Below are 22,812 nucleotides of genomic sequence, written 5' to 3' on the forward strand. Positions count from 1 at the left end.
GCAGCAAACACGACTCTTTCTGGTACAATGTCTGTCAGACTTGACAGATATGTTGATGGCACGCTGGCAAATGACCTCTTGCCCCAGCAAAAACTAGCCCAACACGCAATGTACGTCACATTATGACGGATTATTAAAGTAGAAGGTTATGTTTAGGCAAATATTTGTTAGTATAAGTGCAACACCAATGCAAACATTGGGTAGCTAATTTCTTAACATGCTAGAGGATGGCTTGCTTTGTGAGCAGATAAATGATAGAGGCAAAACAATTACTGGTACTTGAACAACTTGAATTGGCAACACTAGCATTCAAACTAAGTGCAAATCATGCAGGCTTTAAATTAGCTAAACTCTGTGTCTCCACTATCTGTGTGTGCACTGCAATCAACGAAAATGACTACACAAAAAGCAAAGCTGAGGAGCACAAACAATCCCACCTGAAGTCTGAATAAAAGAAAGGAACTCAAATCAAGTTTTATTCTACCCTGGTCTGCTGAAAATCATTTTCAAATTCAGAAACACCCTTTCTTTTTCAAAAAATTGCCACGATTAGTATCTCACACTCCATAAATAAGGGCAGTCGAGTTGTCAATCATGATCATGTTATTAGATAGCAAATTCTAGAGCGTCCTTTGTTCCTATTATCTCACTCCTTTCCTACTTTGAACAAGAGCCATATCTTTTTGTGTTGACTTAATTAAACTTACCTCGGCCTGTTGTACCACCTTTGATTGACATCTCTATAAAAATTCTCTGCAGAGATTCTCTGACAGACAATATCTTTGAAGGTTTGCTGTTGAGGTAGGGTTTTTTTCTATAAAAGCTGCAATAGATGCAAATTGCATCTCCTCCCCGTGCTTTGATATGAATTTGTAATGTCGATACTACTGTAAAAAGAAATCCATATTCAGTATTCACTACTATTATTTCGTTGTCAAAAGCAGTATGTTTTTTTGGTTCATCTGCATCTTTCCTCATCAATGCGTCTCCCCTCCATGTGTTTTATTATCCCACAATGCCTTCCTCTGTGTGTTTTTGTTTAATTGATCTGTTCTTTGTAAATGCATAACCAAACTTGAAAACAGAAAAATTATTTTTTACTCATTTTTTTGGACTCAACCCAAATCGTCCTGATTCATTCAAGTTTGCTCTTAATAGAACTCGGTTACAATGATTTAAAAAGTATTTCACAAAAACAAGTGTCACAAAACAACTCTATCAGAATCTCACCATCTCTATACTTTGATTATTTGTCTCATCCTTCTTTTGTCATTATTTAAATAATGTAGATCCCGTCTCTCCCAAATGTGTATTACATGATCTGATAATGAAAAATTAAATTCACAAATGTCTACGATGATTTGTGCTGTTGTTGCAATGAACAGTGGTGACAGTTGGCCCTGTGTTTCCATTTCAATGTTGAAACCAATTATCAGCAATTACGCTGGTAGATTATTATGTTATTATTACTATATTATCACCATTATTCCAATAAATTCAGATCAACACTCACTACTCAATAAGTAGCCTATTAACCAAAGAAAAGCCATGCTTGACAAACGTGAACATTTAGAAATCATTTCGACTTATTAATTATTTTCCACCACGTAAGTAATACAGTTCATGTAGGCCTAACATGAAGCCTTACTTTGAAACAAACTCCTCTTTTAAGAGTCTAGCAGCGATTATAGCCTAAATTTTAATTAACTCGAGTTCTACTCCATATAGATCATAAACCCTTAAATATAAAAACAACTCATTGAAATTGGTTTAGAAATGTGGACGTTATAATACATTTTATCCAGATAAACAGCAGCTCACCTGTTGACTTAAGAATTTGTTTACAGGTGAGTCCTGACTGCTATCGGTGGCGACGTTGCCACGTGTACATATTGCAGCAACTGGCTGAAGTGGCTAATGTGGCATCAATGTATAAAATGTCGATTTTTTTTTTCGAGCAGAAGAACAAGTCCACTTCCTAGAAGCAGTAGCTTATTTAAACCATATATTTCATTTATAAACTACTGTATAGAGTATATTGTGGTAAATGAAGGTGTTCTAATTGAGGTATGACAAGTTATTCAGTCTATTTAGGTAAAACATCCTCAGATCCTTGCGCACGCATATAACAATCTGTTAAGAAATACAAAATAATGTCACATGTAATATTTTTTGACATTTGTATGTACAGACAGCTTTTCAAGGTGAAAATGATTGTTGATGTTGAATTTAAAAATCTGTACGTAAAATATTACAGATTACCAGTTTACCAGAACTTTTCATATAAGTGAACTTGGTTGTGTGTATATTGAAACACGAATTTGTGAATATCCCAAACGACGCACAAATCATTGTACTCATTTGTAAATCTTATTTCGCATTTTGAGATCAATTTCACTCCATACTCCCCCTCTCTCCACTAAAGATGTGTGGTATGGAAATCAACTTCTCTCCTTTGCAAAGTCCCTTCATTTCTTTACTTTCAAGGTTTTAGCTTAAACTGGTACCAGAGAGGCATTGGCATTTATATGCATACAATGTGTATCCCTGAATCTTAATGAAGAAGCAACATGTAGGAAAGTACACTCAGGATATGGGCAACTACTGAAATCAACCTTGAAGCCTTTTCACAACTAACTTTGACAGGAAGATACAGAAAGAGGACAAGGAAAACTCAAGAACATCTCTGACGGTAAAGAAACAAAAATGACATTGTTTTGTGGGATTTGATATGTATTTAAAAGCTCATGTACACGGCACAATAAATATTTGTGGCGAGAGTGACTGAATGACAGTGGGAAAGCGAGGCAGACAGAGAAGAAGAAGGACAAACTGTCAGACGTTCTAAGAAATCTGAAGGACTGCGGCACACTTTCCGCATTATTTGCGCATCCTTTCTTGTCTCTGTGGGCAGAATCTTAATAGAAATGCATGTGTGTTTCTTCACTTTAGAATGTGCTTGTCCACAAGTGTCTACATATTGTGTGTATATGTTTGTGTGTGGGTCTAAGCAGGTTTCTATGATGTTTGTGTGTGTGTGTGCGTCTGACAGTCTGCCACTGACGTACGTGCCTTCATTCGTTTCAGAGGATTATTCATTTCCTTTTGAAGTGAGGCAGCTCGCCCGGCGAGGAAGGTCTGAAAGGCGGCCGAGAGCAGGCTTTCATACTTCTCCAACAGCAGCTTGTCGTCTGGGGGGTAAATACGTCTGTAGGCCGCAGAGACAGAGAGAGAAAAGCAAGGAGAATGAGGGAGAAGAGAGAAAGAGTGAGAAAGAAAAGGCAAAGAAGGAGGGTCATCATTGCAACGAGAAAGGGGATGAGAAGGGGTGCGAGAAGAAATGACGAAATAGAGAAAACAGAGGTTTGGTTCACAAAGGAGAGGGTGGGAGTGATAGGGTGGAGAGAAAGAAAGAGACGAGGGGGATTGGGGTTCAGCAGAAGAGGGATATGAGGTGAGAGGAGGAGTGGTGACAGAATTGGGAGGGAGGGAGCCATGACGGATAAAACGAGAGGAAAAAGTAGGTTGTTTGAGAGATAGAAATATGAAGAAAAGGAGCAAGAAAGAAATAGAAAAGGAATACAAAGATTTAGAGAGGGAGAGATTGATGAAACAAGTGGGAGGAGCGGATGGAGTGAGGCAAAGAGAGGTCGAGGCACAGCAGGTGAGCGTGGTAGATGGACAAAAAGATGGCAAGCAGGAGGGGAAACACACAGGCGGGGAGAATTATAAGTATTTCAATAAGAGGTGTGAAGTGATGGAGGGACAAAAGAAAGACGAAGAAGTATTAATGGAGACCTTGAGTCAAGAAACTGTACAAACTTCAAACCAGCATTCCACATGGAGCAATGCATTAATGCACAACTGTTTCACACACATAGAGTACACACACACACACACACACACACACACACACACACACACACACACACACACACACACACACACACACACACATAAACCCTCATTGTGATGTGCACTTCAATGTGCCCATACACACCTTCTGTCTAGCTCTGCTTAGTTTCAACAATGATCAGTGTTTATCTTAGGCCTGAAGGGATTTGAAAATGGATAAACCTCTGCCTGGTTATCCTCATAGTACATCTCAAAATCTCCCCCCATGTCATCACTTTAGCCATCAAATCAAAACAATGACAGAGTTTTAATAAGCGCCGGCCAGTGTGGAGTCTAAAAGCAAGGAAATAGTTTGGCGTCTTTACAGACATTTAGAGCCAGACTCCTCCCGAGTTGGCCTTTTGAATCAGCAGCGCATTAAAATTAAGGGAGTTGAAGAACAGAAATACTTTATAACACAAAGACATAAAATGGACTGTAATGTGTATGCAGCAGCATTATATTTTCTACCATCTTCTAAATAATGATTAAGCCATTAATACTAAGGTATTCATACATATCGGCATCTGAGTTGTACATTCTGGGGAAAGTGTAATGTAAAGTAAAGTTTCACATTGCATAAATTCACCATTAAAACTTTTACTGCACCCCATCTGCCATTAAACAACCTCATGCAGAGGAGGTGTTCTGGGTACCTGATTTCCATATTGTTGAGGACTTGACCCAATTCTATGCATTACTTTAGTGAAAGCAGTTCAAATCAAGCAACTACTGAAAGTTGAGGAACCTGAGATGAACCTATCACTTTATTACCTTTCCTTGGCACTATTGTATATATGAGATTTTGTAACTGCCACACTTTTTAACAACCTTGGAGGTACATGGACCAGACTATTTTCTTCCTCTTGAGAGAAAATCTGAGAAATGTGGAAAAAAAGCCTCTTCATAACAGGGGGATAAACTGTATTTAAATTGTAATATATGAAAAGAGCCAGAACTTTTCAAACCTCAATGAGCAACATAAATCACTTGACTGAAAAGCAAAAGTTCAAAACTTTATTAGTGGGTGTAAACTGCTCCCTCTTATTGGCACCCTCCATCTCTGAACATATGGACATTTTATTTCAGAGTGACCCTGCAGTATTCTTTAAATAAAAATGTTCATGCTGAGACTTATTTTCCTCCCACATGTTCCCAACTGGGCCTTAGACAAAACTAATATTCATATTCAATTTACATCAGTTTACATCTATCTTTGTTTCGGTCAGCGGTGTCTCTCAAGCCTCCTGATTCCAACTCTGTCAATGATGTTAAATGAACATCAACAATAGCATCAACCAGCTGGGTTTCCCTCTGATGCCATGGGGTCCTGGCTTGTCTGTAACTGATGCAAGTTTCATCTAATAGCAGAATGTAAGTAAGTTCATTACCCAAACTCATCTAATGAGAAGCAGTGTGTTAACCAGACTCCAGTGCAGCGCTGGGACACCATTTGAATGCTAAGAGGTCTTTATTAGGGGTGCTCCAGACAGACCTCAGCCTGTCTGATTGACTGTCTGGCTGCGTGTCTGAAAAGAGGAAGGAGGTGACAGCACTTCATGCAGGCTGGGATCAGTATTCTGACTATCCGTTCAGTCAAGTGATGAGTCAAGAAGTCACTTACACTTGGGCCGACAGCAAGAAGGGCAAGTGTCTGTGTGTGTGAGCCAATTGCGTAGGCGTGTGTGTGCGGGAGAGAGAGGAAGAAAATCAAGAACCGGAAATGTGCATGCGTGTACATGTCTGATAAAGAGATAGAGGTAGGAAGGAGGGTTAACTATATGGAAGGGAGAAGCGGCAAATCAGAACTTCATGTTGCTGAGTCATGCAGTGAGATGGATCTGCTCCATCTGGGAGGTGACTATTAAAAATTGACACACTCAATGTTTTCCATTGTCCCAGCTGGAGTAAGAGGAGAAAAGAATAGAAGAGATGGAGAATGGCTTGCAGTAGACAGGCAAAGTATACAAGCCCATTTACATTTTTGAAACGCTGAAAACATGGTGAATAGAGGAGTAATAGTTTGGATCTAGACATAACACACTAATTTTCTTTCACCCTTTCTATTTTAAATAGTCTCTCAGTCTTAATTCTTCCACCTCGCGTTCTCAAAACATTGGGTGTTCTCTTATGTTTGTTCTCTCTGCAGCAGCATTATTTATTCTCCTGAGAGCGTAGCGCTGTGCAGATGACCCCATAAATGTAAGCAGAGAAGGTACCAGTATAGTTGCTGGAGTACTTGGAGGGAGAGCCCCCTCTACCCAGCTGTTTGCGTCTTCCTTACCTGTAGTTCCCCAGATGTTGCTTTTCATGCTCCTCCCTAGAGATCTGTTTGCGGACCTGTGCCAGTCGTTCTTTCTAGAAATAGGAGAAAACCAAAGGAAAAGGACTTTAGGTGAAAGTTGCTGTAACCCCCTACGTCCCTTCTAGGGATAGAGAAGGAATAAAGTCCTAAAAACCAGAAGGCAAGAGGGGAGAAAAATTTGAAAAAAGTATTCTCAGCCAACAATACCTCATAATTAAGACGCATTTTTCCATCTATTCTCTTAATTATATGTAAGGAAGGTATAATTGTGGAGCTCAATTGGCCAATTTAGCATAAAGCAGAGAGGAGGGATTGACTCCAATACTGGCACATTGAGCAGTATCATTGAGCTCTGAGCGATATGTGCTTTCAATAGACCTGAACCCAGTCTTGCACTTATGCAATAACAGCACTCAACCATGAGGTAGTCCTCTCTTTAAAATAGTGCCTCTGCACCACCTTTCCTTATTCCCACTGATTACTGCCGTGGCTGATCAAAAGGCTAATCAAAGAGGGCGGGAGGCCTAAAGTACTAGTAGCTGCCACTTTTCCCCATATTTATGAGAAAAGCTCCCCCGACTTCTTCATTTCAAAGAGAAACTAATTAAATGGTATGCTTGTCTCAGAAAACTTTGACAGAGTAAAGTGGTGCGTGAAACTCAGTTTCCGCTCAGGCTTTTCTTTTTGTTTCAATCCTGATCCTGAGGACAGTTCATACAAAAAACACACATGTAGTGTTGGGATGTTAACTGAAGTGAGCACATTTTACTAAATGTCTCTGATGCAAAACATGAGCAACTGCCCTTGAATTGCTGAAGCAAAGCCACCTTTGGTGCTAAATTTGATGTTCCCTAAAAAGCTTAAAAGGTATGTCTTTACTTAAGATCAGGACTTATGCCTGTACAGCCATTGTTTGAGTTCCCATGCTGGTTTTGAAAGTCTGCGTGGGAAAATGAATTACTTTTACTCTTACTCCATTGACCTTAGTCAAGACGCAGCACCTTGTGCAGGTGGTTATAGCATCCCAGATGCTCCACAGCAGCTGGCCAGTTGCCAGCGGAAAGAATTGTGGTTTTACTAGGCAGATCGCGTGAAGTACAGTATTGCTCAGCAAATCTTTTTGGAGAGGTTTAAAGCAAATGCTTTAGTTTAATACTTTGCTTGTGTCTTACCAGCTCTTCTCTCCGACGCTCCAGCGTGTGACGTTGTTTCTCCCAGTCTGAGGAGGCAGCCGAGAGTTTCTTCATGGAGCCGTGTCCATAGAGCCGTCGCTGAGCCTCTGCCTTTTGCTGGGCTAGGTTGCGTTTCTTATCACTGGCTCTGGATCAACATAGACCAAGTACAGAGTCAAAAGAATGTACATAAGAAAAGAGAGCAGCACCATTAAGAATACAGTTACAGTAACATTGAAGCTCTCACAACTGTTTATGTGTCTCAGTTTTGATACTTGATACTTATGCACTCAAAATAGCAAGCGAAGTCCGGAAGAACGCAAATTGAAACGCAGCATGTTTTTGTTAATCAATAATTATTTGCATCTTTGATGATTTTTTTGTCGCAGGTTTAGCTGCTATTGAGAAACAAATGCACCTTTAGTGAAATTGCTTTGTCTTAATCTGCTCAAGATCTCTTTACCTCTCTCATTTCTACTTCGTAATAGCATACTGCAATAGTTCTTTAGGAATACACAAGAAGTATATTATCACTACTTCTCAGTTAAAACAGACGTCATGTGTAGAAAAAGAGAGTTCATGTATGCTGTAAACAGTGAAGAAGTTTGACAGCATGCCGGTCTCATCCCTAACTGATGGACTAACCTGAATTTGCCTTATCACATAATTTTGGTCGTTATAAAAAAAATAGAAAATCCCTCAAAAGACATTCAACAATACAGAGATAAAGCTAGAGCCGAGGCACAAACAAAGTGACAACCACAGGATGAACAGGACCAGACAGCTAATTCTGAACAAGTGGGCCACTGCGGTCTGGAGAAAGGGCAATTCATTTTAGTCAATCGCTGGCCCTTTAAATTGGATATTGAGTGCTGTTGGGGGGCTGAGGTTTATCAATGTCCATGCCCGGCCGGGTCTGAATTGATCCCACGTTGATACAGTTGGTGTTGTGAGCAGGGTAGAGAGCCGACCCTGCCTCTACACACCAGCAACCCCTCCCTTTTGGGAAGCAAAGCCATTACTATATAAGGAAAAAGTGAGCGAGGTAGAACAAAGCCTTCATTCACTCCAGCATGAACATAAGCAGTTTGTCCAGTGGAAATAGCTCCCCGCCGCCATTCAAGGCCTCCTACGATTTATACGCCACGAAATAATCAAATCTCCGCTTTTAATCTGTGGGAACACAGCAAACATCAACCATGAAACAAATCATTCTGATAAGAGATTTGTTTGTGTCGACCGAAGCAGGGTGGGAGAGTTTTTGTGTGGGATGGCTGCACAACGCAACACACTCGGCCAAACTAGATCTACGGTGCAGCGTGTAATTCATCCATTGATCTGTGTGTGTGTGTGTGTGTGTGTGTGTGTGTGTGTGTGTGTGTGTGTGTGTGTGTGTGTGTGTGTGTGTGTGTGTGTGTGTGTGTGTGTGTGTGCTGCATTCGTGCATGTGTGTGACTAGTGGAGTTGAGACTATATTTAGAGCAGCAAGAGGAGGACAAGCACAAAGAGAGAAAAAAAAAAAAAAGAGAGCAGAGATCCAGAAGGTCTGGTGTACGATGATCAATCAATGGACAGGCTCACTGTAGCCAGGGGACAGAAAAGCATGCCAGTGAACACACACACACACACACAAATACACACACTACTACATATATACAAAAAATACATTACACAACAAGAATGACCGTGTGCATAACCTACTGTAACCGGCAAACAAATACACCAGCAAAGCAAATAAAAGATTGCCACAGTAAGCTAATGTAAATATACAGAGCAGGGAAAACAATGTAGACTCTCAAATACAGACAGCAGAACTTACTGTTATCCTGTTCCTGTCACACACATAGCGTGTCTGATTATAGTGTGCGCAATGCGCACAGTAGAAGCAGAAAAATCTACCTAGGCCATTGACTGTCTTTGTATCCACTGCAGCAGCACCAGCAAACAAATTTACAAGTACAGCGATTTTGTGATCCACAGCTCATCTTAGCTTCAGACTAATGTCGCTACTGTGTCATCAGATTGAAAACAAAACAAGATGAAGGCAGAATTGTGCCGTGCATCAAAGTAATTCCAAAGTTTTCAGGATTGCCAAAAAAACTGAAAAGAAAACTGAAAGAATCGATTGAAATCTTGCAACATTCAGAGCCCTGAAAGACAACATTTGTTGTGAGCTTTGTCTGCCTCTGCACATGAAACTTAATGGGCCCTTAAATGCAAATCATGTGTGTCTATAAACAAGCATATGTGTGCCTGTGTGTGTGTGTGTGTGTGTGTGTGTGTGTGTGTGTGTGTGTGTGTGTGTGTGTGTGTGTGTGTGTGTGTGTGTGTGTGTGTGTGTGGAGAACAGTACCGAATGTTGAGGAGTTTGAGAGCGTTGAGCAGCACCCCTTTCTTCACGTCGTAATCAATCTTCTGATCGGTCCCAAAGCTCGGCGCTCGATTGATCTGCCGGAGAGGAGAGGAGAGAAACATTCAAAGAATATTTTCCAACTTCATCTCTTTTTTTTTCTCTTTCTTCTCAACTCAGCAGACAGAAATGCTATTCAATTACAGGAGTGGATTTAGGGCATGTTTGGGAAAAAAATTAATCTTTTCCCACAATAACAAGAGGAGAGACGATAGAAGGAAGAGTTTTTTCCTTTTGAAGGACACTTTGGAACTCTTAGCCTTTGCCTTGGCATAAATCTTGTCTGACACTGATGTGTGTATGCTTGTGCATGAAGAAGAGTCTAAGTGTGTGTGAGTGCATGCATATGAACAGATTGTGTAAGTTAAACTGTCACTAGATCAGTGACCCTGCCCTTTTCTGTCAACCACAGGAAACAGTCCATGACTCCGTAACTTAAGTATGCCAGGCACTGTAAGACCAATCTGTACCACCGCCACCAATAATCTCTTTGTGAGCATCAGTGAATTACCAGCGCTCGGCTCAATCCCATCATATACAATTGAGAGCGCTCAGAGGGAAAGTCAACTGAGCGAGAACAGAATAAGCCACCTGTGATTCGAGGTACAAAAGCCGGTATCACCGAGGGAAAAATTCAAGAGCAGCTTAGCTTTCTTAACAATTTCCAGCAATGGTGCAAGGTATTCAGATATCAGTTATTACTCCTGACACAACAAATCCATTCTTCCCTTTTACTCTTTGTATGTTCCATCTGTGTTTTTTGCCAAGGTGAAATAAGAGATTGTGTGAGACAACAAAAGGACTAGCAAATGGAGAGAGGGAGGGCGAATGAACTGGCAAACGCAATTGAAATGGTGTCTTCCTATGAGGTGACTTCAAATGACAATGCAACAGATGGCATCCGAAAGGCTGGCTCAGGTTAATAGACCTGGATTTTTGAGATAAGTCAGGTCTCCTCCCAACGTCGTTCAAACTCTCCATCTATTTCTTCAAGTGGGAACACCAGTATGGTTGGCACCTTTTGAAGTTATTAGATTTGTAATGGCTTCAATGAAGGTGTGTTTTTTTTTAATTAGATTTACAACAGTGTACAAAGACATGGGGGTTATTTTCACGTGGAAATAAATCATTGTTTCTTAGCCATACTCACTGAAACATGGCGTCTCCCATGTTGGGTTTAAGCACTCCCATTCTAAAACGCAACATGGCTGCACCCGTTGGTTGAAATGAATGATTATTTTCAATCAAAGAAAATCACTGCTTATAGTGCTGTAGCTAAAATCTCATCCTTATCGATAGCCGTATTCTGCAGTTGGAGTGAGTATTTGTGTCAGAGATGTTATTCATCCCGTTCCTATCTTCCCTTAGAAAAAAAGCAGTTGGATACAGTTGAACTAAAAAAAAGCAGCACGGCAGCCAATCACAGATCCAGACTTCCATTAACAGAGCAACACTGAGCCAATCTGAGGTTTTAGAGCATGTTATAGATCAATTCTATCAACCAATCAGGAACTTGGGTAAAATAATACTGAAAGGGGCCAATGAGAAAACAGATTAACTTGCAACATCAGGCCGTTTGGAAACATGAAGATATTTGGGCTGAAATTCAGCAACAAAACCTCAAAGCCACTTTACAGAGATGTGCAAAGAAGCCCCAAAGGTTGCGGGGGTAGCACTCAGAAACTCCATCTCTCTTTTTCTCTTCCCCTCTTCCACGGTTCTAGCGATTACTAATCCTGACACAAAGGTGCTTACTGCTGCGTGGCAGATTTGGGAACAGTGCTGTAAGATAATATTTACATCACAACCAGGGTCCAAGGAACTGAGAGAGCCAGTGGGTTGACTGGGCTTCAAGCCGTGGGGTAAAGTAGTCCAAAAAAGAGCAGTTACTACTGAAAGATTGTTAATTTAAGTAAGCCTTAAAAAAATATATCTGGGCAGCCTTAAGTGAATCAGTAAATCTGCTCTCTACATCAACGGCTACTCCTAAATTGTCCTTCAGTCAGACACCCACACCCCAAACTCCCACGATATGAATATGGTTGTACGCGGAGCCTTCCATCTTTAAATAAATGTCGCAGTATGAGGCTGAGCAAAGGTGAATAAGAGCATGCATGGATATGAAAACTTATCTGTAGATGTAGCTGTCTTTGTTAACCTGAAGCAAGTGTATAACCTTCTCTGAGCCTGTTGGGCCTCCGACTAGTTTAGAGGATTGGTCCACAAACGCAAAAACTCAGATACTAAATCAGCTCCAACATGTCATGGGTTTGTTTGGGCGTGCCTTCGTAACTGTGCGCGTGCACCCACACGCAAGTTTTTCTACAACCATTTATCAGAAGGGGGGGGGACCCGGTGATGAATGTCTTCCAGTGCACAGTGGAAAAGAGAAACAGGGACCCTATCCAACTCTTTCACTCCATAGAATGAACTCTACCATACATCCCTCTGTGTGCTGAGAAGGGCAGAGCTCCACTTCACTTCAACCTACAGTTCCTTACCTAATGAAAAGAAAAAAAGAAACACCACAAAAGAAGGAGAGAGAAGGGGTCTGTTTTCATTTAGAGCACTCCCTGATATGACAGCCACAATGAAAAGAGTATGGCTTTAGAGCACCGTAGCCTATAGGTAACAGCCAGACTGGCAGTGATCCTGACGACGGTTGTCTCGTTACTTGTCTTCATTTCTTAGTTTGATTTGTGGTGTCAAGCTGTCACAGAGTAGACTGGCATCGCAGCGCTCGCTGTCTCTCTTTGCTCTCCCTCAATCTTTCGTCTCTCTCCGTCTACTCTCCTGTAGTCGCCCTCTTCTTCTGGATAGTTTCACTCCCCACTCAGTGTCTTCCTGTCTCTCAACCCGTTTGCTGTCTGGTCACTCATTCCCCTTCTCTCCACTTGCTCTCCCTCCCGCTCTGGTCGTTACCTCTCTTAGTCATTCTTTCTCTGTGTTGTTTTTTTTTGTGTTCTCCTTTTCCGCTCTGGCAAAGGAAGTTGGACCAGTCTGGTCCTAATGAACCCTTGCAGGCTCCCAAAACCCCCACTCTGATTTTCCTTAAGTGACTCTGGCAGGGTCTTAAAGGAGTCTTCGGTTGCTCCAAGACGCATTCAATAAAAATGTCAGATGAAAAGATTAGAAACTCCTTTTTACTCATGCTTTGATTTGGTTCAGCATCAGCATCGCATCAATGTGACCCAAATATCACTCAGCCAAACAGCACAATGAGCATGTAGGAGAAGAACATATATCAGTCTGTAATTGTTCACAGGACAGGTTTATCCTCATCTGATCACCCAGTTAAACATAGAAAGATCAGAGGGTGAGCTGTAAATCATGAGCATACCCTTTACAGTACATGTTACTCTTTTATTTTCTGCACCTGGAGGTGTGTGACTGAGACACATAAGTAACCTGCCAGTGTTTATGAAGGCAAATAAAGCTTGTAGGGGGTGGGGGATTATTTCTTTTTTCCAACTATCTATCACAGACAGTTCCAACTATTTGGTTTGAACTGTCTGTGAACTGAAGCCTGTCTACTGATCTTTATTGCAGGCCCTACAGTACAGAGAGGTAGACGTGCAACTAGCAAATTTTACTTTCCTTATTTCATTTACTATAGTTTATTCATTTCCAAGTGGTGAATTCTCTTAACCCTCTGGTTTGGATGCAAGGTCGGTCTCATAATGTTTGGTCCCTGTGGGGGTGTATTTGTCAACGATAGTTAATAAGTCAGTAACGGTCATACAGCAAAATCGCACCCTAACAATAAAACTATTATGAACGTAGCCATAGGCCGTTTTGCTCACCTAGAAGGAGAATTGATGGAATCCAGTTCATACTCTGGTATGACATTGACTCAATCCAATTCATCGTTATCATTATCATGACTCACTCATTGATGAAAATGTGGGCATCAAACAGTTTGTGCATGTGGCCTCTGCTGTGCCCCACCAACCCTAATAACATAGCAACAGCAATGGATCAACAACAATCAGCTGCTTTCTTTCTGCAACAAATTGCTTCCCCCCATCGACATCCATTCTGTGTCTGGAAAAACTCGTCAGACAAGTGCAAGGGCTGCTCGTGATTAATCGGTTCAGAAAAACGACCCCCTCTTATTATTCCTGGCAGAGTGTAAACAACCACTGCTTTGACAAGCCTCCCATTCTGCCCCGCACACTCGAGGGTATCGGCACAGTTCAACCGCTGTCAAAATGGAGTGTTTGTTGCAGCACAATGGTGGAATGAGAGAGCGAGGCAGGGAGGGAGAGCAGGAGTAGCGGAGCGACAGAAAGACAGACAGCTGGCCGCCATGTTAAGTCACTCTCTTGTTTCAGCCGTCTTATCAATCACTGTTTTGTTCTTTTCGTGGCGTTTTTATTGGTCCAGTCAGACACAGGGAAACTCTAGCTGAGCATGCCGAGCTGCTGGTAAAGGTCCTTGGAGTGAGCGTGCCAACGCTTAGCTTAGCCACCAGTCAGGCTGACCTGCCTGACTGACTGACTGGCAGGGTGCAGGGAGTGTTGCTTTTCTTGTTGTTGCTTTTTTCTCTTTTTCGAAGACACACAGAGATACAATCTGACACAAAAAGCAAAGGTGCAAAAAAAAGGTAAAAGTGGACATGCAGCCGCACACACACCTACTTACAAACATGCAAGAATATATCAACAAAACACACCTCAGGTTCCAGACAGTCAGTCCTAAATATGCAAGAGTATAGCTCTCCCTTTACAGTCTCTAACACACTCCACCACACACACACACACACACACACTCCAGTTCCATATGTCACTCATAAACATGCAATATATAACTTCCCCCTCAATCACATGCATGCAGACAAACACGTAGACACACACACACACACACACACACACACACACACACACACTGTCACTGCCGTACATGCCTGATGATAAATGACTAAATGTTGGGGTGTGTTTTCAACTGCCCCACATACGAGGCCCGTGCGCTCCTAATTTGATACTTATTCCATGAAATAGTCATGTTGGGGGAAAATGGATGTGGATAGAGACAGACAGTCCCATACATCATTCTAATTATTCTTTAATAAACCTCTTATAAGCCAAGGAGTGGCTCGTAGGTAACTACTGCCACCTAGGGTTCTCAGGGAGAAAGACGCCCCCTCAGAGCTACAGTTAAATAAGAATGAATCCCACTAAGTGCCAAAGATTAATCAAAGGCAAAAGGAGAATGAAAGGTGGAAGGGTGCAAGAGAAACTCTGGAAGATAATTGAGTATATCAAACTGTATGTATTCTCCTCCATAATTTTTCACCCTAGAAAATTCAATCATGAGGGGATGAAATTTGGAGAGCACGGGTAGCAAGTAAATTCCTCCCTAATCACCTTGAATACACAATAATGTTCGACTCGGCTGTTGTAGGGGTTAGAAAACACCTCTCAAATTTCCTGAAGAAATATCTGAAAGGCAGGCTAACCTCTAAATCCTTCCTCTGAAACTCCTAGGAAAACGGTTACACTTTGAATGGCTACTCTTTTACACTTTTATGGAAAGCTATTAGAACATAAAGTCTTCATCTAATTCTGCACAGATGAAACTGAATTTCAATTGAAAGCTTTTGTAAGCGTGAGGCACTATTTATTCCACACAGGAAATTAACAGTATTTCCAGCATTAGTAATTCGTTTGCAGTCTCTGTGTATGTGTGTTGGAGATGTGCAAGAGTTATATCCATGTGTTTGTTTCTATGTGTATGTGTGTATCGTGGCATCTGTTTACACTTGCCAGCGCAGATTACTCCCTACAAACACACCCGCAACACAAACACGCACACACACACACACATATACACTTGCACTCAGGAGAAAAGGAAGTCTGGATTATGTTGGCTCTGAGGGATGGAGAGGCAAACCAAACTCATCTTGAAACAATTGGGGGCAAGGCACAGAAAGAGAGGAAAGTTGCAGGAAGGGGTGGAGGGAGGGGAGAGGAGGGGTGAAGAATCACCGCCCTTAGGGGAGCAGTCCAGCTGCAGTCTGTTGTCGTAATGCCCATTCACACACACAGGCACAAACACACAGAGACGCAAACAAACCAGTGCCACGGTTGACCAAACCATGCCCGCCTCATTAGCTGCCAATCACTCTGCACAAGCCGTCCTAAAGGGGCGCGGGAGGGAATGGAGATGGATGACGAGATGGTAGTTAAGTTGCAGCCATCAATAATCAAGCAGCCTAAGCTCCTGTGTTTGATGGCATCTCAGTACTGAACCAGAAAACACCATGAAAGTTGGCACACAAGGATTCTTCCTCCTCTCTTTTAATCCGTTTCATACTGATTTGGCCTGTTTTTCTGTTTTAAGATTCGTCCATGCCTCTCTGAGTGGATGAAAAGGGGTGCTGCTGTAGGCTTGAGTTGGTTTGGTGGCTGGATCAGAATGGCACACACACACACACACACACACACACACACACACACACACACACACACACACACACACACACACACACACACACACACACACACACACACACACACACACACACACACACACACACACACACACACACACACACACACAGACAGACTGTGACCCTAACGAGCAGGCCGACCAACCTTTGAGCTGCTGGAGCCGGAAACTAGATAGACTAGACAGCTTCTCACAGACCAGGCACATTTCTATTTATTCGTGCTCACTACAAACATTTTTTTCTTATTATTTTGAGTTTAAGCTTCTTCTTTATTTTTCAAAAAATAAAAATAAAATGAAGATAGCCAGAGCCTGTAATGAGGATGGGCCTCAATCCACCCGTCACTGTGTCTTTGTCCATGTGCACCAATCAGGACCTCATCAGAACAACAAATAGTGCTCTTTGTAAGGTTCTGTTCCAATACCAGGAGTAGAGCATTTAAAATAAATAGTTTTTTATGTGTGTATATATTCTTCGCCCATCACCCACCAACCTATTTTCCTCACCCCATTTGACATTATTTGTCACGCCGGCTTATAGCACACGGGACCTGAATAAACTTCAGGGAGGAATGGAGTGTAGGGGTGCCAATAATGTCCCATTGCTATATTTTCTATTGAGTAAAATGCACTTCTTATGACACACTGGATTGGGTGATGACATGCACCCAAATTTTAAGACACCACCACATACAAGCTGAATTTATGAGTAAAGACTATCATGAGGCAGTTCCTGATCTAAACTAAATGTGTATTTATTTCTGCATCGATTATGTTTTCCATTGTATTTTCCGTTTTGACATTCTTTATTTTTTTGCTGTCAAAGGCAGACAAAGAAACACTCAATGAAGCCCTTAAAGCAAAAGCCTTGGGACTGACAATACAAACCACAGCCTAAGCTGTGTGTGTGAGTGTGAGTGTGAGTGTGAGTGTGTGTGTGTGTGTGTGTGTGTGTGTGTGTGTGTGTGTGTGTGTGTGTGTGTGTGTGTGTTTTAAGAGAAGATCACGGCTCAATGAAACGCCTTTCCCATACGAGACACAGATGCTGTCTGGGCTGGTTTAATGAAAGTGAACGTCTCGGGTTACGCTATTTGAGCAAGTGTGTGCGTCTATGTGTGTGCGCCTATGTAGTGCCGATGTTTTGAATGTCAATAGGAGGTAAAACTTGTGTTGAAAACCCTGCTGAATTAAGATAAGGATCACACAAAAGCCTGTCTCTCTCTTTTTTACCTCCTCTTCTCCACCTTCTATACTTGCTCTGAGGACAATGTGCCCGTTTGATGCCCGGCCTCGGTTTGAGAAGCATCACTCATGCCTTCTCTGTTTTCCCCCCTGTGACAAGCTATTTAGCAGGTGTGTACGCTGGTCTGTGGGTCGCTCCTCTTGAGTGTCAGTATATCAGTATATTCGCGATGATTTCTCTTTGTGCTTGTCTGCCAACAAAGAGTCACTGTATTGTATCTTGCACAGGGGTTTTCTTGCTAAGGCAAAATAGAGGCGAGTTGTCCTCTAATCACAGGGGTTTGGAGTTGCACTATTTTGAATACCTTGTCTTGGAAAAAAAAACAGTGGCTACTTTCTGGAGGTGTAATTGGAGGATGTGAGAGGCAATCATGTTCCTTTTCCCTCCCCAGCCTCCTACACACACACACTCAGAAAATGGCAGAACAAAATACAAATACAAAGTTCAGGATTAATGTCATTTGACAGTTCCTTATATATGATACAATCTAGCTTTCAGGTATCCGACTGACTTTGAGTTTACACAGGTTGAACTTTCATTTCCTGGCTGCGAGTTTGCATGTCCAACAACCAACTTTGACATTTTAAAGAGTAAGAGAGGAAGACATTGTCGGAACAGCAGTCTGGGTAAAGGCCCAACGAGGCGTGGCACACATAATTCACAGTGACACCCATAGGGAAACCTGAGAGCTAAAGTCCTCAAATTCAAAACAAACCTGTGAGACCTAGATTGTGTTCCAATTCCATATTTAGAGTCTTCCGATTGGAAGGGGGTGACAGAAATAAAAAATAAAAACTGTTGAAATGCAGTGAAATGCATTTGTTGTACCACAAAATGCTGCAAAGAGATCTGCTGAAAAAATTAATTTGGACCTGGGGGCTTGCCATAGGGTACCGTTTTTGGCAACAAGCCTAGGGGCCACACTGTGCGTGGTGTCCCTGCAGAATAGGAACGAACGCCGACAGGCTAAAAAAGAGGTAATAAAGTTATTTTCAGGCTTGACAGCGTCCGTAGTGAGGATTTGAGTAGGGGTCTCTATGCTTGCAAGTATCCCCCGACTAATCAGCTGTTTTTTGGAAATAAATGATTGTTGCTGTAAATGTAGCGTGAAAGAGAAGCAGGGTTGTGTGTGCGTGTGTGTATGTGTGTATGTGCGTGGGATGTTAATTGATGAGAGTTATAGAGAGCTGCTAGTAGCACAGAGGGGATCATTACTGCTGGAGTGGAACAACTGCATTCACGGCTGTTTGCCATGTCTCATACACATACACACACACACACACACACACACACACAGACACAGACACACACACACACACACACACACACACACACACACACACACACACACACACACACACACAGTCAAAGTGCACTAGCAGTCAAAAGGAACACCATCATCTTGCTCTCTCTTGTACATCCTTTTGTCATATAGTACAACTGCTCAACCACACCAGAAAGAGTCAGGTAATTATGTCATGATGGGGGAAAAAAACAAACAATTATCCCAGCGGCAATTCCCATCCTTGAGTCAATTTGTGGGAAAGGATTGGGAAAACGCGCGCAGCCACTTTGGGTTAAAGGATTTAGGTCAAGCTTTAACTGACTGGCTGACATCAGAGCGGTGAGACAGAAATCCTGGAGTGGACTCTAAACTCAAATCCATCTCCTGAGTGACTGACACTTCAGAGAATGACACGGAGAGAATGAGGGGCGGGTGTCATGCGAGTGAACTTGCCGTCCTGACCTATATTTTCCCACCCTGCATGTTTGCCTTTGTATGAGGAAAAGAGGCCTTTGTCTTGTCTTATATGCAGCCGAGTGTGCCTGCATTTCTATTCGTAAGCGTGGGTGTGCATGAATGCACACATCCATGTAATTGTGTGTGCATGTTTGCGGTTGTGTACGTACGTTTCCTTTACATGTGACAGTGTCTTCTGGTTGTGTTTGGAGGTGCATAAATACATACTTGAGACTGTGTGGATGTTTGTGTGTGTTTTTGCGCACCAGGGACGAAAACGTGTAAGCAAAATCAGTGTGTGTTTATGCTTTCTGTCAGTGCGGGGCAGCCTCTCCCTCTCTCCCGCTGATGCCACATTACTTCAGTTTAGGAGCCGCTGTCACTTTAGCAGCAGCACAGACAGGTTAGACTGCACAGACTGCAGCCCTCCTCTCTCTGACACACACACACACACACACACACAACACACACACACACACACACACACACACACACACACACACACACACACACACACACCCTAAAATAACATTTTATAGATCACAGAAGTAAATCTCCTACTATGCTTTCATTATTTTTTATTATGTTTAAAAATGATATTATTAATATTTACACTATACTACAGAAAAATGTAAATGTTTAAATTAGTAAATTATACTGTCCAGTAAAATGTAAATACACTTTATCTTCGTAAGGCAAAAATTGGCGAGGAGAACTTACTAGGAAAAAAAGAGAAACACACTTAAGCCGTTTCACACATCCACACACAAACACACATACGGGGTTGTACCTCCAGTAGCCACGGTTTGAGTTTGCGGTCCAGGATGATGTCAAAGCCCAGGACCTCAAAGCAGACGCTGTCGCTCCCTGGTGGCTGGCCGGGGCGACACATGCGATAGGCATGCAGCACGTGGGGCTCAGCCACAATTATGGTCTTCACCACCAGCTCCTGGCAGGATACAAACACAAAGAGATAGAGAATCACCAAGCTGAGCTGAAAAAACTGAACAAAACTTTCTTTCTTTTGTCACTTGCCTACATCTTTAAGAGCTATAAGCTGCATTTTTTTTTTCTTATATCAGCTGATTGAAGGTCCTCTTTAACTGAAAATGGTGCAATTAGAGGTCTGGCTTTAATTGCAGGTTGTCACTGCAGACAAATGCTTGAACGTTTAGATTCAGGACTAAACTCTAACAATAGAGTAATCATGACACGTACTAGACCTGTAATCTACAGGCCCTGCTTTAAAGAGGTACGACAACATTCAACTCTTCAATGAATTTAAAGCCAAGGAAAAACATGAAGTATTACTGGAAAATAATCTTTTGAATTTTACTCACACACAGACTTTCACCAATGTTGGTGGTGGTCCATATGTGTAGCTAGTGGCTCCCAACCTGTGTACATGTGTGTGTATGCACATTTGTTTGCTGGCTGCTACCTGCCTACCTACTCCCACTGTGCAGCCGGGGTAAACATGTTCACTCTGACACACACACACACACGTACACACACACTCTGTACAAAGCTTACCCTAACAAGTCAAGCCCCCCCATGCAGTGCTGCTGGCCTGCCATTTGCCCAGGCCAGTCTTACTGCTGGGTGCAGGAGAGGGGTATGGTGGTCTGGCCCTGGCCTGATAAGGAGGCAGCCCCATCCCTTTTCTGTCTGTCGCTCACACACCTCCATCCATCTGTCCGTCCATCCACCCGTCTGACCCACAGGCTGCACAGCACAAACACCTGCTCCCACTTGTGTCGTTTATGCCCGAAGTCCCCAGTACTGGCTGGTGTGTATGTGTGTCTTTGTCCCAACCCCCATCACCTCCCTCCTTATCCTGAGCCCCCAGCACTGGCCTCTGCCTAGCGCTGTGCATGTGTGCCTGTGTTTTGTTAGCTTTGGACTGAAATGGATTTTATAAGCCTCTTTAAAACCATTCCAACGTTTTATTTTTGTGTTTTACCTCCACACATTTGTTTATTATTTAAAATATTTTGTTTGTGGCTGTGTGATGCATTTATATTGTCTCTGTTTTAGTAGCGTCACTTCTCTGTCTATCGCAGTGTAGTGGAGCCAGCACAGCAGTGTGCAGAGTTGTGGATTCAAGTCACATCAACTGGACTCGAATCGGACAATAAAAACAATAAAATACTTGACTTAACTAGACTTGGACTTTAACATAAATTAATCTTGAATTCACTTGGACTTGAATCTTTTCTCTTGAAAATTCTTACCCCAAGCCCATAGATTAAAATGTATGCTATTTGAAAAACCTGCCACGAATCAATAATTTATTGATTCAACTAATGGTAACTATTTTCACTAACAGCAAGTCGAAACTTAATTCCCCTGTTCCACTTTATTTTGAACCAATCCAACGGCCTCCAATCAAGTTGCATTAGAGAACCATGAAGATCTCACTTTACATTACCAAGTGAAAATTATACCAAAGATAGTTTTGTTTGCATACATAAGCTATGCGGGGGTCAACAAAAAAACAGATTGCAGTATGCAAAATGTATGGGTGGAAGATTAAAGACAAAGACGCAACTGGCAATACATTTGATGAAGAGCGCATAATGAATTGTTTAGGATTTGAAACACATGTTTCGGACCTGGGACTTGACTCAGGACTTTCCTGTCTTGACTTAGGACTTGACAAAGGACTTGAGTGCAAAAACTTGAGACTTATTTGTGACTTGCAGAACAATGACTTGCAGCAGGATATTTAAACCTCGGGCTGTGGTAGCAGTAGTGGTAGGTTAAGTTCAAGTAAAATGCATATTTTTACAATAGAGAATGTCAAACTAACCTAAAAAAATACTGAAGGGCATAAACAGGTTGAAATATGCATTTATGTGGCAAATTTTCTTTTTCTTTTCTAAAGTTACATATTATTCTGTCATACATATATGAGAACAGTTCTCATATATGTCATACATATATGAGAACTGTAGGACAAAGATGATCCTACATTTTATTTTTCAAAGTGACATTAATAAGTGTAACCGTTAATGTTCCTGAATGTCCACAATAAGACCAACAGACCTACTGGATCAGAGAAGGAGCATTAATGCACTCCAATGGTATCATCACAGTGGACATCCTAGGTGTAATTACTTCATTGTAGTGACTATTACATGATCACTCTGACACACTCTCACACACCACATCTACACTATGCTTCCCCTCACCAGTCGAGCCCCACGCAGTGCTGCTGGCCTGCGGTTTTTCTCCATATCACCGCTTGATACAGGAGAACAGAGTGATGATCTAGCTGTGGCCTCTATAATTAGCATTTGTAGTCAGATGCTGCTTTCAAAAATGTACACCCACATAAAAAAAAACTTTGCTGGTCAAACCTTGGACACTGCCCCCATACAGCAACATCAATAATACCTCAATATGAAAGAGATATCAGTGAAACATGGTCAAAAAAACACATACACTATATTGTTAACCCCCACAGACAATCTTTTGGCAAACAAACTCTCTGACTCTCTGACCGTGACCGTTGGCGGGAAGAGTAAGGGCAGCCTGCTTGGTCTGTACAGGAACAAAATGTAAGAGGAGAGATGAAAAGAGAAGGAGAGAGGA

General features: G+C 42.0%; 1 protein-coding gene across 1 annotated transcript in view; it reads right to left on the minus strand.

The window, feature by feature from the left end:
- Positions 1-22,812, minus strand: part of ttll7 (tubulin tyrosine ligase-like family, member 7) — a 64,505-nt gene that overhangs the window by 27,522 nt on the left and 14,171 nt on the right. The window contains exons 8-12 of the mRNA XM_054602683.1: positions 20,006-20,164; positions 9,725-9,819; positions 7,372-7,519; positions 6,179-6,252; positions 3,073-3,208 (exon numbers count right to left, since the gene is read on the minus strand). Of these exons, the coding sequence (XP_054458658.1) occupies positions 3,073-3,208; positions 6,179-6,252; positions 7,372-7,519; positions 9,725-9,819; positions 20,006-20,164 (612 nt within the window). The remainder of the gene's footprint in view (positions 1-3,072; positions 3,209-6,178; positions 6,253-7,371; positions 7,520-9,724; positions 9,820-20,005; positions 20,165-22,812) is intronic.

The sequence above is a fragment of the Anoplopoma fimbria genome, chromosome 8, assembly GCF_027596085.1.
Source record: "Anoplopoma fimbria isolate UVic2021 breed Golden Eagle Sablefish chromosome 8, Afim_UVic_2022, whole genome shotgun sequence".
Lineage (NCBI taxonomy): Eukaryota > Metazoa > Chordata > Actinopteri > Perciformes > Anoplopomatidae > Anoplopoma > Anoplopoma fimbria.